Raw genomic sequence first — 20,259 nt, 5'->3', positions numbered from 1 at the left:
TCTAGGTACAGTCAACCGCAGAAGGCATCGCATGCTCTTCGTAACAGATCAGCTGTTTTCAAATTAACTCGAAGGAATTGAATATATTCAAGAACTTTGTAATCATTTCCTTATTCGTTTATCTTATTCTAATCATTTCTAAAACCACTGCCAACCTCCCACACCCTCCAACGAGAGACACAGAGACCTCGCTGTTTCGCGAAAATAATTCCCGTTCATCTCCGGCGACACGGTTGAACATTCCCGATGTTCACAGTTTCCCGGGGTACACCCGGTCTCCTGCTGCCCCTTTCTAGGCTGTGAGTCGAGGTCGGCGGGGATGTAACAAGAAGGAGAACGTAGGAGAACGATTGTAAAAAGCTATACGACGTGCGGGCGCGAGTCGGGGTCCTCTCATTTGAATACTTAGATTGGAAGGGTCGCCGAGGGGGTTGGCGGTTCGCCGGAAGACGGGGTCGGTTGGCGGCGCCGAGGGGGTGGTCTGCCGAGGAGGGGGGAATCGGGCGCAACCTGGGGCCGCTTAATCGCGTTTTCCGTGAAATTTATGAGATCTGAGCCGATAAGGTGGGAAATAAGAGGCGAGCTCGGGAGAAAGAAGGAAAAAGCGGTCGGTCCGAAGAAAAAAAAGGAACGGCAGCCTCGACTGGAGAGGAGCGGAGGAGCGGAGGAGCGGAGGGGGTGGCCTGTCGAGGGGGCTAAAATCGTGGTAAGAGTATAACGGCCCGCTTTAATACGTGGAACGCTTGTGATTTTGAAGTAGATAAGGGGACGCGGCACGGGATGCTTTCCGCTCGGCTCCTCCGTTCTTTCCCCTTCCCCTCTCCCCGTTCTTTTCGAGATACGAACCGGATACGAGGAGATTTCGCAGATGGGTTATTGATGGAAGTGTTATTGGGCACGAAGTTACACCGTTTTCGGCGGAGAGAGCCCCCGGATGGAACTGGAGATTGCCCAGTCACCGCGTGTTTTTGTTTTCGTGCTCGCCGTCGAGTCGCTTCTTGCCCGATTGGATGCCCCGGGTTGGGGACGGAGGGAAAATATTAGTTTGCCTGCGCGCAGATTAAAATCGCCTGTTAACTAGCCGGCCAATTAGCTCGCTGAACTGTTTTACAACCGTGACTGCTTTCTTATCGAACGTAAACGGCACGCTCTTTTCCAGAGCTGCGCAGCCAAGTTATTGTTGTATTTTATCATCTTCGATCGGGAAAATAGAATATTTCCGATGGATTTCTTTCGTCGTCAGACTCTCGATGAGAGCGAAGTAATTTCGGTGCAACGTAGGATAAAGGTTTTCTCGTTAATATTTCAATGGTTCGGGTGATTGGCAGTCGACGCCAATGAAATCTGCAAGAGCGTAACGGCTTCGATAAATTCGTTAACAAGAAGAGAAGCGTCGCTCGAATCAGAGAATAATTCGATCGCCAAAGACCGTAATTAATCGGAGTGCTCTCTGTCAAGGTAATCATGATAGTCGACGATGTCGATGTCGTCGCCGTCCTTTCGTATATAGATTTTTTCGCTGCTTTATTTCTTTATTGCCGGCCACTTAATCTTCGCGGAGCAATGATATCGGCTCCGGGTAAAAGAAAGGTTTATCTACCCTCCGGTGTTGTTTTTCCACCATCAGTCTACCACCATGGCAGCGAAGTGATATCGATAGATAGACCCGACACCCTTTTTCGCCTTCTCCACGGGAAAAATCGAGAGGCTGCGCCGTGAAGCGGCTGATAAGGACGACTCATTGGTCCCGGGACAGACAGACTGCTGTCATTTGTCAGACCATCTACGCCGCGTCGAGTCGGGGAGAGACGCGACTGCTACCACCGCTGCCTTTGCCTCTGCTTTCGTCTCTGCTTCCGCCTTTGCTGCTTCCGCCTCTGCTGCTGCTGCTGCTGCTGCTGCTGCTGCGAAGACTTTAGCTCCCAGGGCTCTGCCGATTCGATTGAGCCGGGGCGCGGCGCATCGGATCAGCATTCTCGCAATTTATTTTAACCAGACCTTTAAGCTCGAGCCGTGAGACCGGCTCAACCTGATTCCTTCTCCGCCGCGAAACCTGCCCGAACAAGCGCCAGGCATTTGTTCGGCTCGACGGCAACATTTGTTTTGCAGCTCGGGTGCCAATCACGCGCTCCCACAACAGGTCATTCGGCGAATTAATCTCGTTACGGCTGTTTCGCCACTGTTCGATGGACCGTGCATTAAAATACACAGTTCGACAATAACTAAACCGTAGATTTTATTATTTGTTATTTAACCAAAGGGAGAAAATCCCTGGGTTACAACGGTATGACAATAGTATCGGTTTATTAGTACACAATGGTATGGATTTAAAACGCTGGGAAAATTAAAACAAATTTCGTAATATTTGGACGTGTTACTTTCGATCCTCTTCACGGTGGAACGGAATTACATTGCGGCAAATCGACGAAACTTTGTTCATTAAATCTTTAATTAGTTGTAGGCAAGAAAAAATAATAATGACAAAAATGTAGCAAAAATAAAGTGAAAGATCGCTTATCCAGATTTTTATAAAGCGGTGAAACATTTCGTCGGTTTCCGAAAGCCAAGCAACATTTTTCGTTCACGGCGAATTGCGCGAAACAACCGACGCGACTCTTCAAATAAATGTCTGTTTCGTGGGAGGAGTCGCGAGTCTGTTCATAAAATAATACAAAAAACAAACAGTTTCTATTTACAATAAAATCAGCTATTTGTATTTGCATACCGCTTCGTCGTTTGTTGATTATAAATAACGGGTTCACGTTCGTGGCGCAAAGACCGCTGCAAACATTGACCAACAACTGCAAAAACGATGCACGTCGCATTGGTGCTCTTGGGAGCCGCGGATATGCAGTTGGGGGAGTACGCGGCCGCCGCTGCCGCCGCCGCCGCTGCCGCCGCCGCCGCAAACATAATATTTAATTCCGTGATCTGCTTAACATAGAAAACGGTTGCGGTCGCGACGGTAAGTGGAAAGTTCTGGCGGAGAACGATTCGAAAATCTCGCGGAACAGGCGAAAACGAGGAGAGCAGGCTACATTTCGTACGGAAACTCGTGCAAGTTCGCCCGCGAAAAGATGCTTTTCGCGAAAAACCACGGACTCTTGCAACTCACGGCCAACCTGCGACCAGCTCCTAGCCAAGCCCCGGCCACCGGGAAGAGTGAGAAAGTGAAAAAGTCTGCGAGCCCTCGCCTGGGACACCCTGTATATGCAAATCGGGACACGCGCGCGGCGGTTTTCCACGGCAAACTTCCGTATCTGCGGGTCCCGGTGCGCGTGCACACCTTATCTCGGATTTCGTTCGGACTTTACGGCGAGCGCCGGAGACGCGGAACGAAGCGTCGCGGCCGCGCGGCCGCGCGGAGAGCTCCGAGGAAACGAAGAAAGATCGCGAAGAACGGAAACATTCGGGCTTTTTTCGGGCCGCGGAACAGCTCCGGGAAATCGGCCCACTCCGAACCCCATGCATTTCTGATGAACGGAACACGATTCAGCCAAAGTTGTCCCGCCACCTTTTAAGTTCTACCGCTGGAAGCGGAACGGGGGGAATTGCGATCCGCGTTTAATGAAAATCCGGGAATGTAAAAACAATTCGGACGCCGGGCCACATTCTCCTCTACCGTTCGTCGGAATTCACGCGTCGCAGAGTAGGGAAAAAAGAGATTCGGCAGCCAATAATCAATTTTTCGGTATTTTCTAAAGAGTAAAGCCATTCAAAGTTTAATTATTAAAAAGGAAATTAAAATAAGAAGCGTTATCTTACTTTTTTTCTACATAATTGATTCGAGCGGCTTTGGCCTTTTAGACTACTTAAAATGCATAAAAACAAATGAGTTAGTGGGTAAACGTATCTCTATGAATTAGAGAAATGATTTTATTGAAAATACCGAGGAAATGATATTTGGCAGCTGAGGAAGGAGGGGGACGTAAACATAGGGGTGCCTTCTTGTTGGATGAGAACTATAGTTGTGGGAACTAAATCAACCGCTTCATTGGTGCCAAGTATCTGTTTATGCGAAGAGCAAGCATGTCTGACATCTCCAGAATATTTAAGGATCGCAGCCATCACGCGATCTTTGATGTCGAACCTCTCAAGAAATTCAAAGAAGAGCCCTTCCTCTCGCCGCCGCCGCCGCCGCCACTTAATCAGGCTTACGAGCAGTTGATCAGCCGGTCGGTTCGCGCGCGACGAAATGCTACGACGGGATCGAAATTCGATATCTCGGTTATTAATGATACAGAAAAGTGAGCATGTCCCGAGTAACAAGGTTGCGAGAAGCGCGTCGCGCGGCGTCGTGTTGCAGCGGCACATTCGCGCGAGAAATATTTCACACGCTCGATTGCCTATTGCTTCCGTAACAGCGATATTTTCGCAAGGATACGCTCAGGCTGCACGCGAAGTATTCGGAGAGCCGTTCCGAGACTCGGTCCGCTATCTGAAGCGGAAAATTGACATAAACTGTTGCTCCTGCTGCTTCTGCTCCCCTCGTGCACCCGGCGTGCTCGAAAGCCTCGTGCACAACACACCGCGCTCCGGGACGTCCTAAAGAACAGCGTTTCGTCGAGACCCTTCTGTCGACAGACGTCGACGGCGTGAGAGAGAAAGAGAGAGTAGATTTTCATATTTACCTGCAACGATGACGACGCGACGCGACGCGACGCGACACGTCTCGTGTCTCCACCTTGATAATGACTCGCTCAGCCGGACGATAATTGCACGGTTCGAAATTGTTCATTTTCTTCGTCGCGTGCTGCAGCCTCGAGAGGTTCGCGTACGCTGCGAGTAACCACTCGTCGCACTGCCTTTGTATACCTCCCATGAGTTTAAATATTAATTTTCTGTTGAATTAGGACCTCGTTGGTTCTCCGTTCTGCCACGTCTCTCAAGCAAACAGTATTTAGATGAACGCTCTCTGGAGAATTGAAGAATCAGAAGTGATTCTTTCAAACTGCTGCGTAATTTTCTTGAATAACGCCCCCATCATCCTCATACTGTTATACCGTGAAGGTGGAAGGAACACGGTTCCTAGAGAAATAATCCTTCATCTTCGTCGATAACTCGAAGTAACTTGAAATATAATTCAAGGTTTATTCGAATAGGTGACATACAGATAGAAGCAGTCGTGTAACGAGGATTGCGCATCTGAATGGCACAACTCTGAATTTAGTGCGGTGGAAGGGTGCTTTATATTGTATATATAGTAACATCGTCAAAGAGTCTTTAGACCGTGACGTTGCATGGGTCACATAAGCCTACCGGATTCATCGTTTGCACAAAAGGGCAAAGACAAGATTATATTAGCCGGTTTTGGTAATATCTTGTTGATGATGTCCAGCGGTCGAAACCCAACTCCGTTCATTGGCTCAGCCATCTTGTGCTAGCAGTGTCGGCCTTTCATTGGCCATGGTTTTCTTATTGATAACTTGTAAACAAGTTTACAAGTTTAATTGTTCATATGAAACAATTTCAAATAAAAAAATAATAACCGAGTAAATCAGAGCTCCCATATTAAATGAACGGAAATCCGACATTTCATTGTGACACGATTTTACGGAATTGATATATCCAACGATTTATCGGCTAACGCAGTAAATTGTAGACACGGCGTGAAAGGATTGGCAGAAATTCCATCGGACCGTCTCCGACTAGGAACGATATTTCACCGCAGGTGATATAATTTTTAAGGAGACACACACAACTCCCATCCGCCAGTGATAAATCCCGTCCGAGTAGGACCAGATGTAGCAAGTCAGCGGTTTCTTACGGTAACGTCGAAGCAAAAACTTCCGCCTCTCCGGTTCCTCTGTGTTCCTTCCTGAATAAACTTTCAATTTGGCGGACGATCGTGAATTAACATTGGGAACATCCCGTCTGCGAGAGGTCGCCGTGATTCGAATAAGTAGAACGCGCGAGTCGACTGCTTACTTTCGACTGGATCGTACGTTAACGAAAATTAACGTCAAGTAAAATAGGGAGCTGCGGTGGTCCAGCCGGTCCGGATAGTGCTGAGCAAACGAGAAGCCACGTTCGATGAGATTTCTAACGATTTTTGTTACCGCAAATGCTCGTATTTCAATGCTTCATTTCAATCGCCTATCTCGTAATAACAAGTCGGACGAGCAGCGAAGATTTCCAACGGGATCTATTAAATATCTGCGTTATTAATAGAAATGAGTAAAGTTCGAAAGGGCAAAAGAGTTACGAGCATTTCAAACATGAAATTATCATATCCGGTAGAAACAGTTGCCGCTTACAAAGACACCAAAATTCCGTTAAATTGCGAATCCTTGGCGATGTAACAAACCCGGCAAGTTTATCGCAACAACGATTCCCTCGAATCGCATTGGCCCTTACGACTCCCCTATCTTTCGAAAGAATCGGGCCATCGCTCTCAAGTAATAACAAACTCTTCCGTCGAGATCAGAGAGTTTCTCTCTCGCTCTCGCTCTCTCTTTCTCTTTCGTCTCGCTCGAGGGTAGAAAGGGAAAGAGAGAGAGAGAGAGAGAGACGGGTGGTACTCTCGCAATTCCGACGAATGTGCTGGAGCAGCGGGTCTAATCACCAATCGAGTCGAACACGGTCGGCTCTCGATTTCTCTGTGCTAGGACAGACGAGAGTAGACTTTCCGGCTTGTTACCGAATTAATAAACACGATATATCATTGGTGGGATGCGAGGGCGTGGGAGGAGATCGGATGATTCGAGGACGCGACAGGGGGAACAGCCGATCGCGCAGCCTGGCCGTCGGTGACAGATATTAATTAAAATTCGCGGGTGCCACTCGAGCGGTAATGAAGGGATCTCTCGGTCTTTAATCACTGGAGGGTGTCGCGTGAAAGTCGACGGGCCGAGGGGCACGCGCCCCCGCCGCGCCGCACAGTTCCTCGCCGTTCCGAGCCGAGGATGCTTTTATGTTGAGTTTTACCCGCGTTTCCAGCATCGGCGGCGCGTTTCTCAACGCGTTTCCCAGCTCCCGACTCCCGACTCCCGACTCCCGACCCGTTTTCTATCGCGACGTCACGCTCGTTTTCGCTTCCCGCGCAGCCCTTCCAATTAACGCGAGACGGGGACAGACGTAGGTGCGCCTCGCGCTCCCTCGCGCGTTCCGGTTCCTCGAACCTCTTAGCGATTTCCGGCGGATCCCGCAAGGAAGCCTACTCTCTCTCCTTAAGTCGCTTTGACCGCTTCGAATCGCGCCTCTCGCTCTCCTTCAGAGCTGCTCGTTAACTCGCCCGCGACAGCCGATACTCCCGGACATCATATTAATTATCTCGCGTCGAACGCGGCTCGAGTCGCTCTACTTCTCCATTCGTAATTAATACATCGGCTATCTCGAGCCTGTGTAACGGGGACAAGCCCATCCTCGAACCGTGTCGCGGGCAACCGGCAATCGGCGACGGGAATGGTAAATCGTCGCGTAACCTGCTTCTTCCCGAGATTTCTGTCGCCGTTTGTTTCATTGGCGAAACTGATCGTTCCAGCGATTTAGTTGATGCGTAATTTTTACACCGATCGTGATACCATCCACTGAATCGCAGAGTTTTTCCTGTGGCAAAGAAATAAGATATTGGAATATCGTATATCACGATTCATCGACTAAAACTTGTTTCTATTCGCAACATTTATTCGACCTGAAAAATCGATACGCACAACTTTTTATTAAATTGCGAGTTTTATTTTGATAACAATGCTTTCAAATATATTCTGTGGAATGGAAACGCAGTTTTCAAATATTCTTTCTTTTGTTCAATGAAACATCGTTTACTTTTATTCACGCCATGATGTTTGCGATATTTTGCGCCAGCTTTTTCTCGCAATCGATTACATATTTCCCGATAAACAAATGTGATCTCCAATTTTATCTCAGTAAAATGCTACGTCTTCTTTTTTAGACTTGACTTGAAAGTTTATGGATATTTTTTAGACCGGTCAAATGATCCGACAAGCACTCGTTTGTCCAAGGAGACTCGCCGATAGCAGAATATTATCCGAGACGTTAGAGCGTTCGAGCAAACGATTACTTGGATTTTAGATACAGGCTCGTGGCGCAGTGGCCGCTAACAATTTTGAAATCTCGGAATCCAATGGTTGGTACGGTGTTCCACGGCCGCGTTCGAAATCGCTAACGAGGCTGCCCTATCTAAAATACATGCGCGGGTCACGCTCGATGCGAGGCGAGGCGAGGCGAGGCGAGGCGATGGCACCCTTTCCTGCGAGCAGGAAGGAGCAGGTGTTCGGCGCACTAAGCTCTCACACGAATCTTTGATTCCTCGCGAAAGTTTCTAGTCTTTATGAACTACGAAAATCGGTGTAGAGCCGAGCCCGGTCACGGTAGATAGCTAGAGAAGATAGAGTGCCGGGCTGGCGACTCGGTGGTAGTGAGTTCGAAAACTGCGGTCTCGCACGTGTAACCGTGTATCTAAGCGACTGTCTCTCTGTGTCCGTGTGTGTCTATCCCTTTCCCGTTCCGTGTACACGCGTGTGCGCGCGCGCGCGCGCGCGTGTGTGTACGTAGCTACGCAGTTACCTAGTCTTTTGGATAGCGAACTCCCGATGCCGTTGGCCCAAAAGAGAATTTCCTAGTAGCGTATACGTCCTGTACGCTCGGCGAGCAGGAGTTGCTTCGAGTCACCTTTAAAACTTACCTTTCCACGTCCTCCATTTTCTATCCGTTCCATCTATTTGCCCGTGCGGATTCTCGCCGTATAAATCTAGCGAGACCCGGAATGTGCGTGCTTTCTTCGCAAAACCGGCGCCACACCATTGTGTATTTATTTTTACGACCGTCGACGCGGTGGGTCGCCATGCCTGCCATCGCAGCCGATCCTTGCGCGCCCAACTGCGCCGACAACCTGCGAAATAGTCAGTTCACCCCGAAGAAAGGAATAGAAATGCGCAGGGGATAAATTCACTGATCCTGCGAGTTCTAACGGCGTTCAAAGTGTGTCGTTTAAACGTTATTACGGATTGCACGCGCGATGTGTCTGTCCGTGGGGTACGCGAGGTGTCGGGCAGAGTGCTCGCTATGGATAGACCGCGGAAGTAGAGGGAAAACGAGGTGGCAAGAAAAGAGAAAGATCGTTACCTCTGAAGAGAGCCCCGGCTTTCGAAAAAAATTCCCTCCCGCGGAGCGGGAGCGTTAGTTTCGAGTCCGAATGCAATTTTACTAACGATCCACACTGTTACACTTGTGTCCGTGACGCGGGTGTCGTTCACTTGGTTGCTGGAGATCCTTGGGAACAGGAACGGCGGACGTCGAATGATTACACCTGTACTTACGGACCGTACATTTTTATGCAGCTGAAACGATGTAAGCGCTTTGTAGAAAGCACGGTGCTATACGCGGTACGACAAGAAATTTGAAATCGTAAACTTGTATGTGAAATAAATATTGATCTGTAAAGTACTGAGTTGAAAAATCTTGCATTTTTCGCAGGTTTCTAAGAAGATTGAAATTCATGTAACGTTATGCTATTTCTGAAATATAATTATTCGACTACGATTGAAATTAAAGGTAGAAATATACTAATGTCGCGTCGCGTGAAATCACGCGAGTCTCGTGACATTCGGGAGGGTGCGAGTAGCTCGTACGAGCGAAGGTGTGGTGACTTTTGTCGCATCGATGGAGGTCTAAAGATATCAGAAACGGCAGAGTTTTTTGTTCCCTATCAGGCCTCGATTCATGAAATAATGCTATTCGCAGCGGAAACGCGATCGCGAATTTCAGGATGGATGGCTCGTCTCGGTCGGACGGGGCGGGCACCTCGAAATCCTCCTGTGGATTCGATCAGCTTCCCACAATGGGAACATTCTGTTACTTCTCAGGGCTGCGACGGGATGTACCGACGCGACGGCAGACTTGAAAAATTGCATTTTGTATTCAATAAGTAGACTGTCAGGCCGACTGGCGAGCACCTATAACTCAAAGCGTATCCACGCGCGCGTCCACGCAGACTAGACGCCGCGTCGCTCTGCTCTGCTCTGTTCTGCTCTGTTCTGCTCTGCTTTTGCTCTGCTTTGCTCCGCGCCGCGACGCCACGCGTTTCTCGATCGATTTCTTTTCTTTGATACAACTCTGCCTACGATCCGAGAAACACGACCTCCTGGATACTCCGCGACGTCGCGATATCGAAGGGAAGGCAGTTCCGACGTTTCAGATCGCTGCATCCTGATCGTTGCGACTTCTGCTCCTTTGAGGACGGGGGTCTGCGACAGACCTTGTTCCCGCGGAAAACATTGCGTTTTATTGTTCGATGGACAGGGAAATCCGACTTATCCTTTCGTTCCAAGAGGAACCTGATTCGCGGACACGGAATTCGTTTTCTCTCGGTGCGAAGCTTCGTAAAAGTGTATAATTCGCAATGAAAGGTTCTTTAATCGATTCTTCGTTCAATAGGAATCAGTACGGATTTTAGGAATCGGCAAGAATGTTAGGAATCCCTAAGAATTTTAGCAGTACTTGTTAGAGCAACTATTACCAGTTGAATTCAATCATTTCTATTGTGATTATTGCTAGGAGTTTGTTCAGGATTTCTTTCGATGCTCACGAACGAGGTATCATCTCCTTGAGGATAAATGTGATCCTATTAATTAACCCCGAGCCGTATTTCAACGAAGCAGACTCGTGATGGAGATTTCTAGTAATAAGCTGCTAGATATGAACGTTCGTCCGTTCCTTTAAGTAAGAATCAAATTTTATTCTCTTGTCACCATTAAACGTTCGGTATATGCAAGCACACAATAAATATAAAATTCCTTTTTCTTCAAAGAAATTAGTACGATAGTGTGACTGTAAAGAAAATGGTACGGCAAGGGGTTAATAAAACACATATTATTCATGAGATGCTCTATGAGCTTGCATTCCTTTACTGCATCGTATAGGACCGTGACAGCGTATATGCCGACAGATCGTCGCGTCACCTGTCGGGCATAATCGGAAATAGGTTATACGTTCTTGGAGGACGATGCGTGAGCTATACGCGCGAGCGAGGAAGTCTCTTAGAAAATTGATTTTTTAAGTTCTATAAAATTCATTAAGATTCAGCAAGACATTTATTAACAATTGTTTTGTCGTATGTTGCAGTGACTACCGTCAGCGAGCCCGAATTCGTCGAAGAAATAGGAAATATAACCGCGCCAGCAGGCCGGAATGTTAAGTTATCTTGCAGCGTGAAGAATTTGGGCCAGTACAAGGTGAGTGAGAGCATACACTATCGAGCAAACTTATTCAAATCATTTTCTTAAGTTCGCGGATCCGTCCGGAAAACTTCGACGAACATCGAATCACCGTAATTACGAATGTTTCTCCCTTTAACCTCAAAGTTCTCTGATACTTCGTCGAAGTATACGACAGGCGCCTCGCGAGTTCCTCGATATGAATCTCAAATTTTTTGGTTCGCGCTTTCGTACATTATATGTATATTTTCCCTGACCGACCACGGATCGAGGGAACTCGTTACTTTACCGGAGGAAAAGTCGACTTTCGACCGCGAGTTTTCGGCAAATATAAGGTCAACGGAAGTAGCAAAGCGATACGGGGAAGAGCAACGCGATATCCCTGTGGCTCACGACGACAGCGAAACCGTGTTCTTCAGTTTGCGACGAAAGATCGAAGTTTCGAGCCGCGGAACGTGTCAGAGCCGACGCGGCGCGACGCACCGCGATGTATGCTAACAAGTAAGTGGCAGGAGGTGCCCCGGAAGTTCTCGTCTGATTTCGCCTCTGATTATGCGGCGTCGTTAGATCGCGCGAGATCGAGCCGGAGATCGTGCGTCGCTTTGATGAACGTTGCTCTCCTGTCTGCGAACTTGTTCGCCCGCAAACGGCACCACTGTTTCCCTAATTTCCGAAAAATCGTCCACGAAGATTGACAGAAATGTGTTAATTTAACTAACTTCTCTTTAAACCAGAGAGATGCACTTTTAATTTTCTTTACAAAGATTCAACGCAATAATGACAATAATAATTTTATATTTCCATACATTTTTTTAAAAAGTGGCGTTAAGAAAAATTTGCTTCCTCGGTTAACAAGTTAAAATCAGAATGTAGAAACTTATGGGAACAATGCGCGTCTAGATGATTTTACGAGTAGCCACGATGAAATCGTATCGTAATAGCATCGTCGCGAGGCAGTGGCAAAGGCATTGGAGAAGGTAGTTCCGGAGCTTTTAGGTTCTAGTGCGAGAAGCCGGGAATTTGTTTGAATGTAAATACATAATACATAATGGCGAGAGAGTTACGTCCAGTAGCCTGGTATATCGTGGAGCAACAAGCTCCCGCTTACTCCCGCGAGCCTGGGCCGGGAAACATAATTAAATGACGGCAAGTAAAATAAACCGAGGGGCGAAGTGCTATCCTGACGGACGAGAGTGGTAGCGCGGCAAGAAGCGGGGGCCGCTCGAGCGCCGTTAAAGAACTCGAGAGGCCGAGGCAGAGGCGAGTCGTTAGACTGTTAAAGAGACCGGTGCCCCGAAACGAACGAAGAAACATACTCGAAGGACTGCAGTGGCCAGAGAACAAGGCGGCAAGAGAGGAAAGTTCGTCGGCCACCTGAAATTTTACATCCGCAGCAGGGAGGAAGATTGAATTGGCATCTCCTTGGAGCCTCGCCAACTCGTACGTCGCGCAGGCTCGTCGTGTCGTCGTTTTCTTGCCGTTTCCCGAATCTTAAATCGAGGAGAATCCGGTCGCCTCCTCTCTAAGACGCGATCCTACGATGCGGTCGTATTCGTTCATCCACCACCTACTCTCTACGCTCCCGATCGAGTCCTGCAAACTTTCTTACGATAATTGCCAAGCAAGTCTCGATCTTGATACGACACCATTGCAACGAACAATGATACTTTTCCGAGTGAAGGTACATTTATTTTTATCGACTTATTTATCGATTTATTTTATAATTATTTTGAATTATCGATACGCTGATCATTATGCAAATTCTTATTTTTCGTATGTCACTTTACAAAATTCTATCGAAATGATTAAAGGAAAAACCACCTTGCTTTTCACATTTACGATTGGCATGGAATGTTATCGATAGTATCTCTGTCGCGACGAAGATCAAACGAATCGGCGGGGTGTGAGCGTGCGGGACGAGCGAGGGAGATGAGTGCGGGAGAGGGAATAATAATTCAAGAATTAATAAAGCGTCGGCTGGCGGCGAGGAGGAGTAAAAAGGAGCGCGATTAAAGCGGCGAGAGGGGTGGTATCTTTGTCCCGATTACAAAACGCCGGGCGTTCTCGTGCGAGGGTGTCGCTTGTCGAAAATCCGCGGCTGATGTAATTCCGAGCCCGCGGAACGACGAATAAATCGTGCACAATATTCCGACAATATTGGTGCCGCATTGCTGCACGCGCGTTGCCGAGAGATGCTTCACAGTAGTCTTGCGATTCGTGGTCAAAATTATTTTAGCACTGTTTCAAAGTTTAAAGTCATAGTACATTGAATTCGCCTCGACACCAGCTAGAATATTGTCCAGTGGCAAATATGTATTAACATCTAAAAACGTTATATTTTATTAGAAAACTGTCCAAGTTAACTATTATTCTAAATCTTTGAGAGGCTATAAACTTATTCTTACGAGAGACAATCGTTGAAAATATGTAAGTTGCAAATTGAATTTCTGGAGATGAATCGCTGCTGCGGCAGACTACTAGTCGCGTTGCGAGGCGCAACGTTAACGATGCCGAGGTGAACAGCCCAGCAATTACTTCCCTTTTGGTATTCGCGCGTCCCGGATGCGGTGAGTGGCGAACCGGATGACCATAGGGCAATAACGTTGATCTCGGCTTGCGAGGGTGCGAGATAGGTGGTTCAAGTGCGTGTTTAGCGGTCCCGATTCTACCCCCGAAACGGCTCTTCCGCCGAGCGCTAAGGGCTACTAGGGGCTGCCCTACGACTCCTAAGAAGGGTTGGCCCACTTCGGCCAGGATCGAGGTACACGGAATCACTTGGTGCCTGGATCGCTGACAAACCGGCGACTTTACGGCGTCGTTACTGCTCCCGCGGGCGTCTATGAAATCTGCCGGCGTTTACTTAAACGACCAAATCTTTATCTCTCGCCCTTCCACTGTCGGAATCCTTTGCCGAACAGGACCCGAAGGGTTTCGAGCGATCGTTTAGACTTAGAGACTTTCGTCGACAAATCCTAGTATTCCTTATGTCATCTTTGTGTCTTTTCCGTTGGACAAACAGATCGGTGTAATATATTTCTGTGCCCCTTGTACATTCTCCATTTTCTTAGCCAGATTCCTCCCTTAACGATCATTCTTGTCAAATTGGCGCAACGAACGAGCAAATTTAATCGTGTTTTTGGAAAATGTTAGGACTCGGGTTTTCTTCTAGAAAGAAGCGCTTGTTATCGGCCTTCTCGGCTCGTTTCTTTTTACTAATTTCGTCGACTGTTCCGCGGAAAATCGTCCTCGAGATTGGATTATTTTTTCGTCTTCGCGGATCGTTGAAATTTTATTTAAAGTTGAAACGGGGGCGGCTCGAGTTCCGCGTCTTTTCTTGATTTGCGAAATGTTTCATTGTGTCGAGACGACGGAACCAAAGTTCGGTGCTGCTTAATTATCCACTTAATTACAAGAGGGCGGTACGCTTCTGTACCGGAATAAACTTTCTCTTCGCGTTCTCCGCCAAGAAGACCGAGTTCCTTAAAAACTACGCTGCCCTTGCATAACAATGGAATCATCGAATTAACAAGGGAAGATAGACTCAACCGGAGAATCAATCCTTGAAAATTCTTGCAAATTCCAGGAAAATCTACAATTTGATGAATCCAACACAAGGGAGGAACTTCTGTTTCGCAACTTTTATTCTCCTCTTTTCAATTTTCAAATCATTTAATTGTTTGGATTTTTGTGAAAAATTCTTCGAATAAAATATATTCGAACGATTATTTTAGATTAATACTTATTCGAGACTTCTTCGCTGCGCCGATTCGGTTATAAAAATGTCGAAATAAAAACACCTTTAGAACCGCAATCTCGATTATTCAGGTCCGGGGGACTGCGAGGAATTTAGCTTGTGCTGCATAATTCAATTCCTTTCGCAGCTCGGGCCGTTTGAGGCGTCGCGAGTTTCGCCAATAACGCTCAAACGTCGCTCGGATATATTCGCGACATCGTTGATACCTCGCCGAGCAGTTCCGCGAATCTTCCCGATTATTTGTCCCGCTCCCTCGGTCACCTCTCGACCACCTCCCAGCAACCCCACAGCCAGCCTCCTCGCTGTCCGCCGCGCTGGAACAGAAATTGCCGACAGAAAGGCGTCTGCCAGGTGAGATACATCGAACAAGAAAAATACCATTACACCGGAATATTAAAATTCTTCGTAATCCCTGTCGAGTCCAAGTCAGTACGCCCCGAATAACGTCGTCGTCGATCGGCGAAGGAATTCTCTTCTCGTTCAATTGACATCGCAAAATGTCCCGCGAGAAATAATTCTTGGATTCCACGTTGCTTCTCTTCCCCAGTATATATTTAAATCGTCAATAAAATAAATGGCTATTACGCAGAAGAAACAATGTAACTAAAATGCGGAATTTATGCATTTATGACAAAAATTGGTTCGTATAATACGGAAACTATAAAAAGGCTACAAAAATTCGAGACTGTCGACGTATATAATGGCAACTTAATATTCATATAAAGCAGTAGAATATTTTCAAATCACGTTTTTCTTTGCTATGTCTCGATCTCTTTTTCCATTCCGCGTCGGACTGTTAGCTATTTTAAGTTGAAATATGCAAGACGTAAACGCAGACAGGGTAGTTTCGTGTTCTTGAATAATGTTTCGGTTCTAAATATACGCATACGTAAGCATGTTGAATATAGAAGTAATATTAACAATAAAAACAACAAGCGAGAATCGTGAATAAGCAGGTTTGAACAGCACTAGCAATAATGAGTCTAATTATTGTAGTAATGACTTTATTAAAATAATTATTTATTAATTGATGAAAATAAATGAGAAAATATAATTACTGTAGTAAAAAAGCACTAGAGAAGTGCGATAGGACGTAATGAAACGAATAAATGCTGTAAATTACGTAGGAAATAAATTACAATTATTTATACGTTAGATCGTTTCGTTTTTCCCATTTTCTCCGACGGTTCTGCGATGCTCTCATGCCAGGGGTGATCCGCGGAACCGGCGCCGCCTTCCGCTGTATTAAATTCCATTCAAATTACTCGCCAATTAATTAGCCCGAACGATTTTTCAATTGATTCCGCGGAGTCTGTCTGGAAGCGGCGCCGTTACAGCCAACTTCCAAGAGGTTCGTTATCCCCGATTCGCTTTCGCCTTAACACGGGAATGGGTAATGAACTGGAGGGTTGGTAGTTGGTTGTCGGTTGTCGGTTGTGTTATTAAGATGTTGCCCTGCGTGAAAGTCGGACAAACTGCCGGTCGACTAGCGATGGAAGCGAACCACTTTCGAATTACATCGAACAAGGTTATTGTTTCGCATAGTTTTCTCAGAAATAATTCTACACGACCGATTACTGCAAATATGTGGAAAATCTTCCTTTGCATTCTAGAAAATAAATTCAAATCTATTACCCAAATGTGGCTGGCGCGATAGTCGAAGTGGTGTTGGTAGAGTTTAATTAAAGAACAATTTGAACGTGCTGGATTCGAACAGCCAAGGTTTTTCTGCACTCGATTACAGAAAACGTTCAAAGTAAACGAAAATCCTTTGGAAATCTGAAAGAAAATATTTCGGCCACCTTTCCGGAATTTCGAGCGTCAAATTTGACCATCTCGCTCGACTTTGGTAGAAATTGGTTTCCGTTAAGCCGGTTCGTATCCGTTACTCTGCCGATCGTTCGTCGGTGCTCGCCGACTGTTTATACCTGTCGCCAGGATACAGGATGGTCCAGGAGCGAGGGTATAATATATAGTCGATGAATACTCCGGAGCACCGGCAGCAAAACCACAAACACGCGGCTTGGCGCGACCAAACGCCAAACCAAAGCTAACAGTATGGTTGTGGGGGTAGTAGAGCTTGTGTAGCTCGGATCGACGGATCCAGAGGTAGACGGAGAGAGATCAGGAGAGTTCGGCAGAGAGAGAGAGAGAGAGAGATAGGGAGGAGAGAGCGAGAGAGAGAGAGAGAGAGAGAGAGAGGATGAGCGTGTGGCGAAGGAAACGTGGCATGCTGCAATCGTGGTAGCAGACACTTTCTAATTGGATGTGCCGAATCATTCAAGGACGAACATTTTCGACGTCCTCCGCAGACGTATCTTTCATTAGTTAGACGCTTCCCCGATAGTTTTCTAGTCTGCATCCGGGCCACGATTTTTTCGAACACGCAAACTGAAATAATTTAACTCGAGCTCCCTGAATTTTTATCTTGACCGCGGATTTTTATGCGAAAAATTGTCTGCATTAATCGTGAGCTACATAGCAACTACGTGGACGTATACATATTTAGTTTCTCGGTGCTTTTAAAAGCTGAATCTACTATTCCAATCAATACCACTGGCTCTACATTTGTCGCTTCAATTTCGTTACTAATTTATATTATTTTAATGAAAGCGAAAACAGTGTAGAAATTAACAAACAGTGACTAGAAAAGATTCGATAAGAGACACACAGTAATTGACTTTATATCTTTTTTAAGGCATGTGTTAATGGGAACAGTAATTCATACAGTTAATATCCATTTGATGCGTCAGGATACTCTAAATACGAATTGTTTGCTACGCAAGTATTTCTAGTGGAGGTTAAAAATAGTCGAAACGTAACTGTTCGATTTACGGACGAACATCGCTGAAAATCGTGGAGACGAAAATCGGAAAATCGGAAAATTTTCAGACTTCCCGAAGCGTTGGCTCTGTTTTCCCGCAAAGAATTTGCAGGGCATTAAAAGAATCCGGCGCGGTGCGGCGCGGCGTATTTCGTCGAACAAGGAATTCCATTACCATCATGGGGATACGAATTGAACGAGGAAAAACCGTTTTCCTTTCGCGCCCTTTTCATATCGCCGCGGCTGCCGTTGAGTACAATTTATTCGGCCCGTACTTTCGGCAGGATATACAAAATCGAAAATTCATTTTTATTTAATCGCTTTGCAGACCGCCGGCGCCGGCGCCGCCGCCGCCGCTCCAGTCGAACGCTTATCGCCTGACGCTTTCACCGGGAAAACGAGTTCTGAACGTGTTTTCAGCCCCTCCTTTGCACAATATATCGGCAGGCAATCGGTTTTCGGGAGGAGAGCAAGATTTAATCTATGCCGGCGGAAAATCGCGAAATAATCCTACAGCCAAGGACAACTGATTAACGGAGTAGCCAACCGGTTCTTCGATTCAATAGTCGGTATCGCTTCGCGAAATTTATCGGGGCCGTTAATTAAAATTTCAATTCGGACGCCCGATGCGGAATTAATGTCCATTCGGACAACGAGTCATCCTTGACTCCAGAATCGTCTTCCATTGTTGAAAATCATGATGAACAATTCACAAATCGATATTTTTTTTTTTTTAATTAGTTATATATCTGGAGAAAGCTGTCTGCGAAGTCCTAAAAACTGTTGTTATATATTTGTTATATTGTCTTCAGTTTCGTAAATACTAAAAGTTTATTTCAATTAAAAAAATAAAAACTTTTCGCGTCGATTGCAAGGCGCACTAGCTGACCAAATATATATCTCATCCGTAAATAATTTAAACGAGTGAAAAATAAAGCAATAGTATTTATGAAATTGTTTCGAACGTTTCGGCTTGTTTGTATTTGATTTACACGTTTTTATCGGGTATGTTACAAATCGATTCGACTTCCGCAGATGGATATTGCGGGATGACGCGCTTTTAAAATGATTCCCCCATCAAAGGGGAAAAGTGGAAAAAGGCGCGGGGTCTAGGAAATTCTGGAGAAATCCGAGAGTAAGAAAGCATGCAAATAACACTTCGGTTCTATCTCTTCTATTTGCTCTTATTCTATCCACTATTTGTTTCTTATCCACTTATTTCAATTTTTCATAATATACGGGCTCGCGAGCTTTCAAGACACGAACAAAGGGCGGGAAATTATGGTTGCCCGTCTTCCACGTTTTTTACCTGCAATTTCGATCGCATGGATAGCAATAAACCGTTATTTATAACATCGCCTCGAGTTTGATACTTTCCCCCGAGACAATGCAGCTTATGCGCAACAATGCAATAAGCAATATTTTATTGCACCACGTGCGCCGATCGAACGATATAAATTCGCCAGAGCACTTCGACTTTTTAGTTTCGTTCGCCTTTTATCGATAGGAGATTCACCGTTTGAAAAATCGAAGATTATTCTAACAAACTCTTTACGCGCCGGATGGAGACAGAACTTTTGTAATAGTTTTCATATCGCCTAACATTTCATTTTTTTCTCAATCTTTGTACAGCAAAGTTGCACAAAAATTTCACCGATATCCGTTCGTCGATAATGTTTGCCAGAATTTGGCGCGGAAATCCGAGCATAAATTCCGCGGGAAGTTATCAGAAGCCCATCAATATCTAATCCGCGGATGAGGACACGCGACACTCAATCGAATATGGTTCTGTGCATTCGTATTATAGATGATGACGCGTGATATGAAATTCAACGCCGTTTCAACTTGGTATAGTCTGCCTCGTCGAATTTGAACTTTCGGCGATACAATCCAGAAGCCATCGTCGCGAAGCTAATCTTATTAGTTGCCTCGATCCGCAATTTATTATTATATCAGAATGATTTAATCGATGCTGTTGTAAAATATCAAGTGGCTGCAATTTATGCCGATTTTAACTCCCATTGTTATTATCGAAGAGTTAAAATCGGCATTTGTTTGCTATTGCCTCTACTATCTACGAAAACTATAAATGTTCCTTTTTGAAATGCAGCGCGGAAAAACCGTGTGTAAATTCCGCGACGTTAATTCGAACTCGGCGCGAATCGGAGATGGTTCTTTGGGAATCCGATTCTTCTGTGGCCAAGGAAATCGCGACCGGTCGTCGGGGCTCCATCGATATCGTGTCGGGGAGATTTTAAAAATACTCGGGATTTTCTACGGATCCCTCTGGCGACCAGAAAAGACTTCGCCGGAGGGAAAATACCGGAGGGAAAATTCGGCCTAACGGAAGCTGGCTGTCTACGATATTCGATTCCGTCGGTTTAGCTGGATGAAGGCACGGCAGCTAGAGGAGCTTTTTGAATAATAAAAAGAACGCGTTGCGGGGCGTACACACGGCGCCAAAGTGCCGAAGAGTGTCCCGCCATGTTCGAACTAATCGATGC

At 46.1% G+C, this 20,259-nt stretch overlaps 1 protein-coding gene across 1 annotated transcript in view; it reads left to right on the top strand.

Annotated features, from left to right (window-relative positions):
• Positions 1–20,259, top strand: part of LOC144469774 (lachesin) — a 259,484-nt gene that overhangs the window by 66,528 nt on the left and 172,697 nt on the right. The window contains exon 2 of the mRNA XM_078180383.1: positions 11,086–11,195. Coding sequence (XP_078036509.1) covers positions 11,086–11,195 — 110 coding nt within the window. The remainder of the gene's footprint in view (positions 1–11,085; positions 11,196–20,259) is intronic.

This window comes from Augochlora pura, chromosome 5, assembly GCF_028453695.1.
Source record: "Augochlora pura isolate Apur16 chromosome 5, APUR_v2.2.1, whole genome shotgun sequence".
Taxonomy (NCBI): domain Eukaryota; kingdom Metazoa; phylum Arthropoda; class Insecta; order Hymenoptera; family Halictidae; genus Augochlora; species Augochlora pura.
The sequence above is the reverse complement of the archived record's forward strand: the minus strand, read 5'-3'. Positions and strand labels throughout refer to the sequence as shown.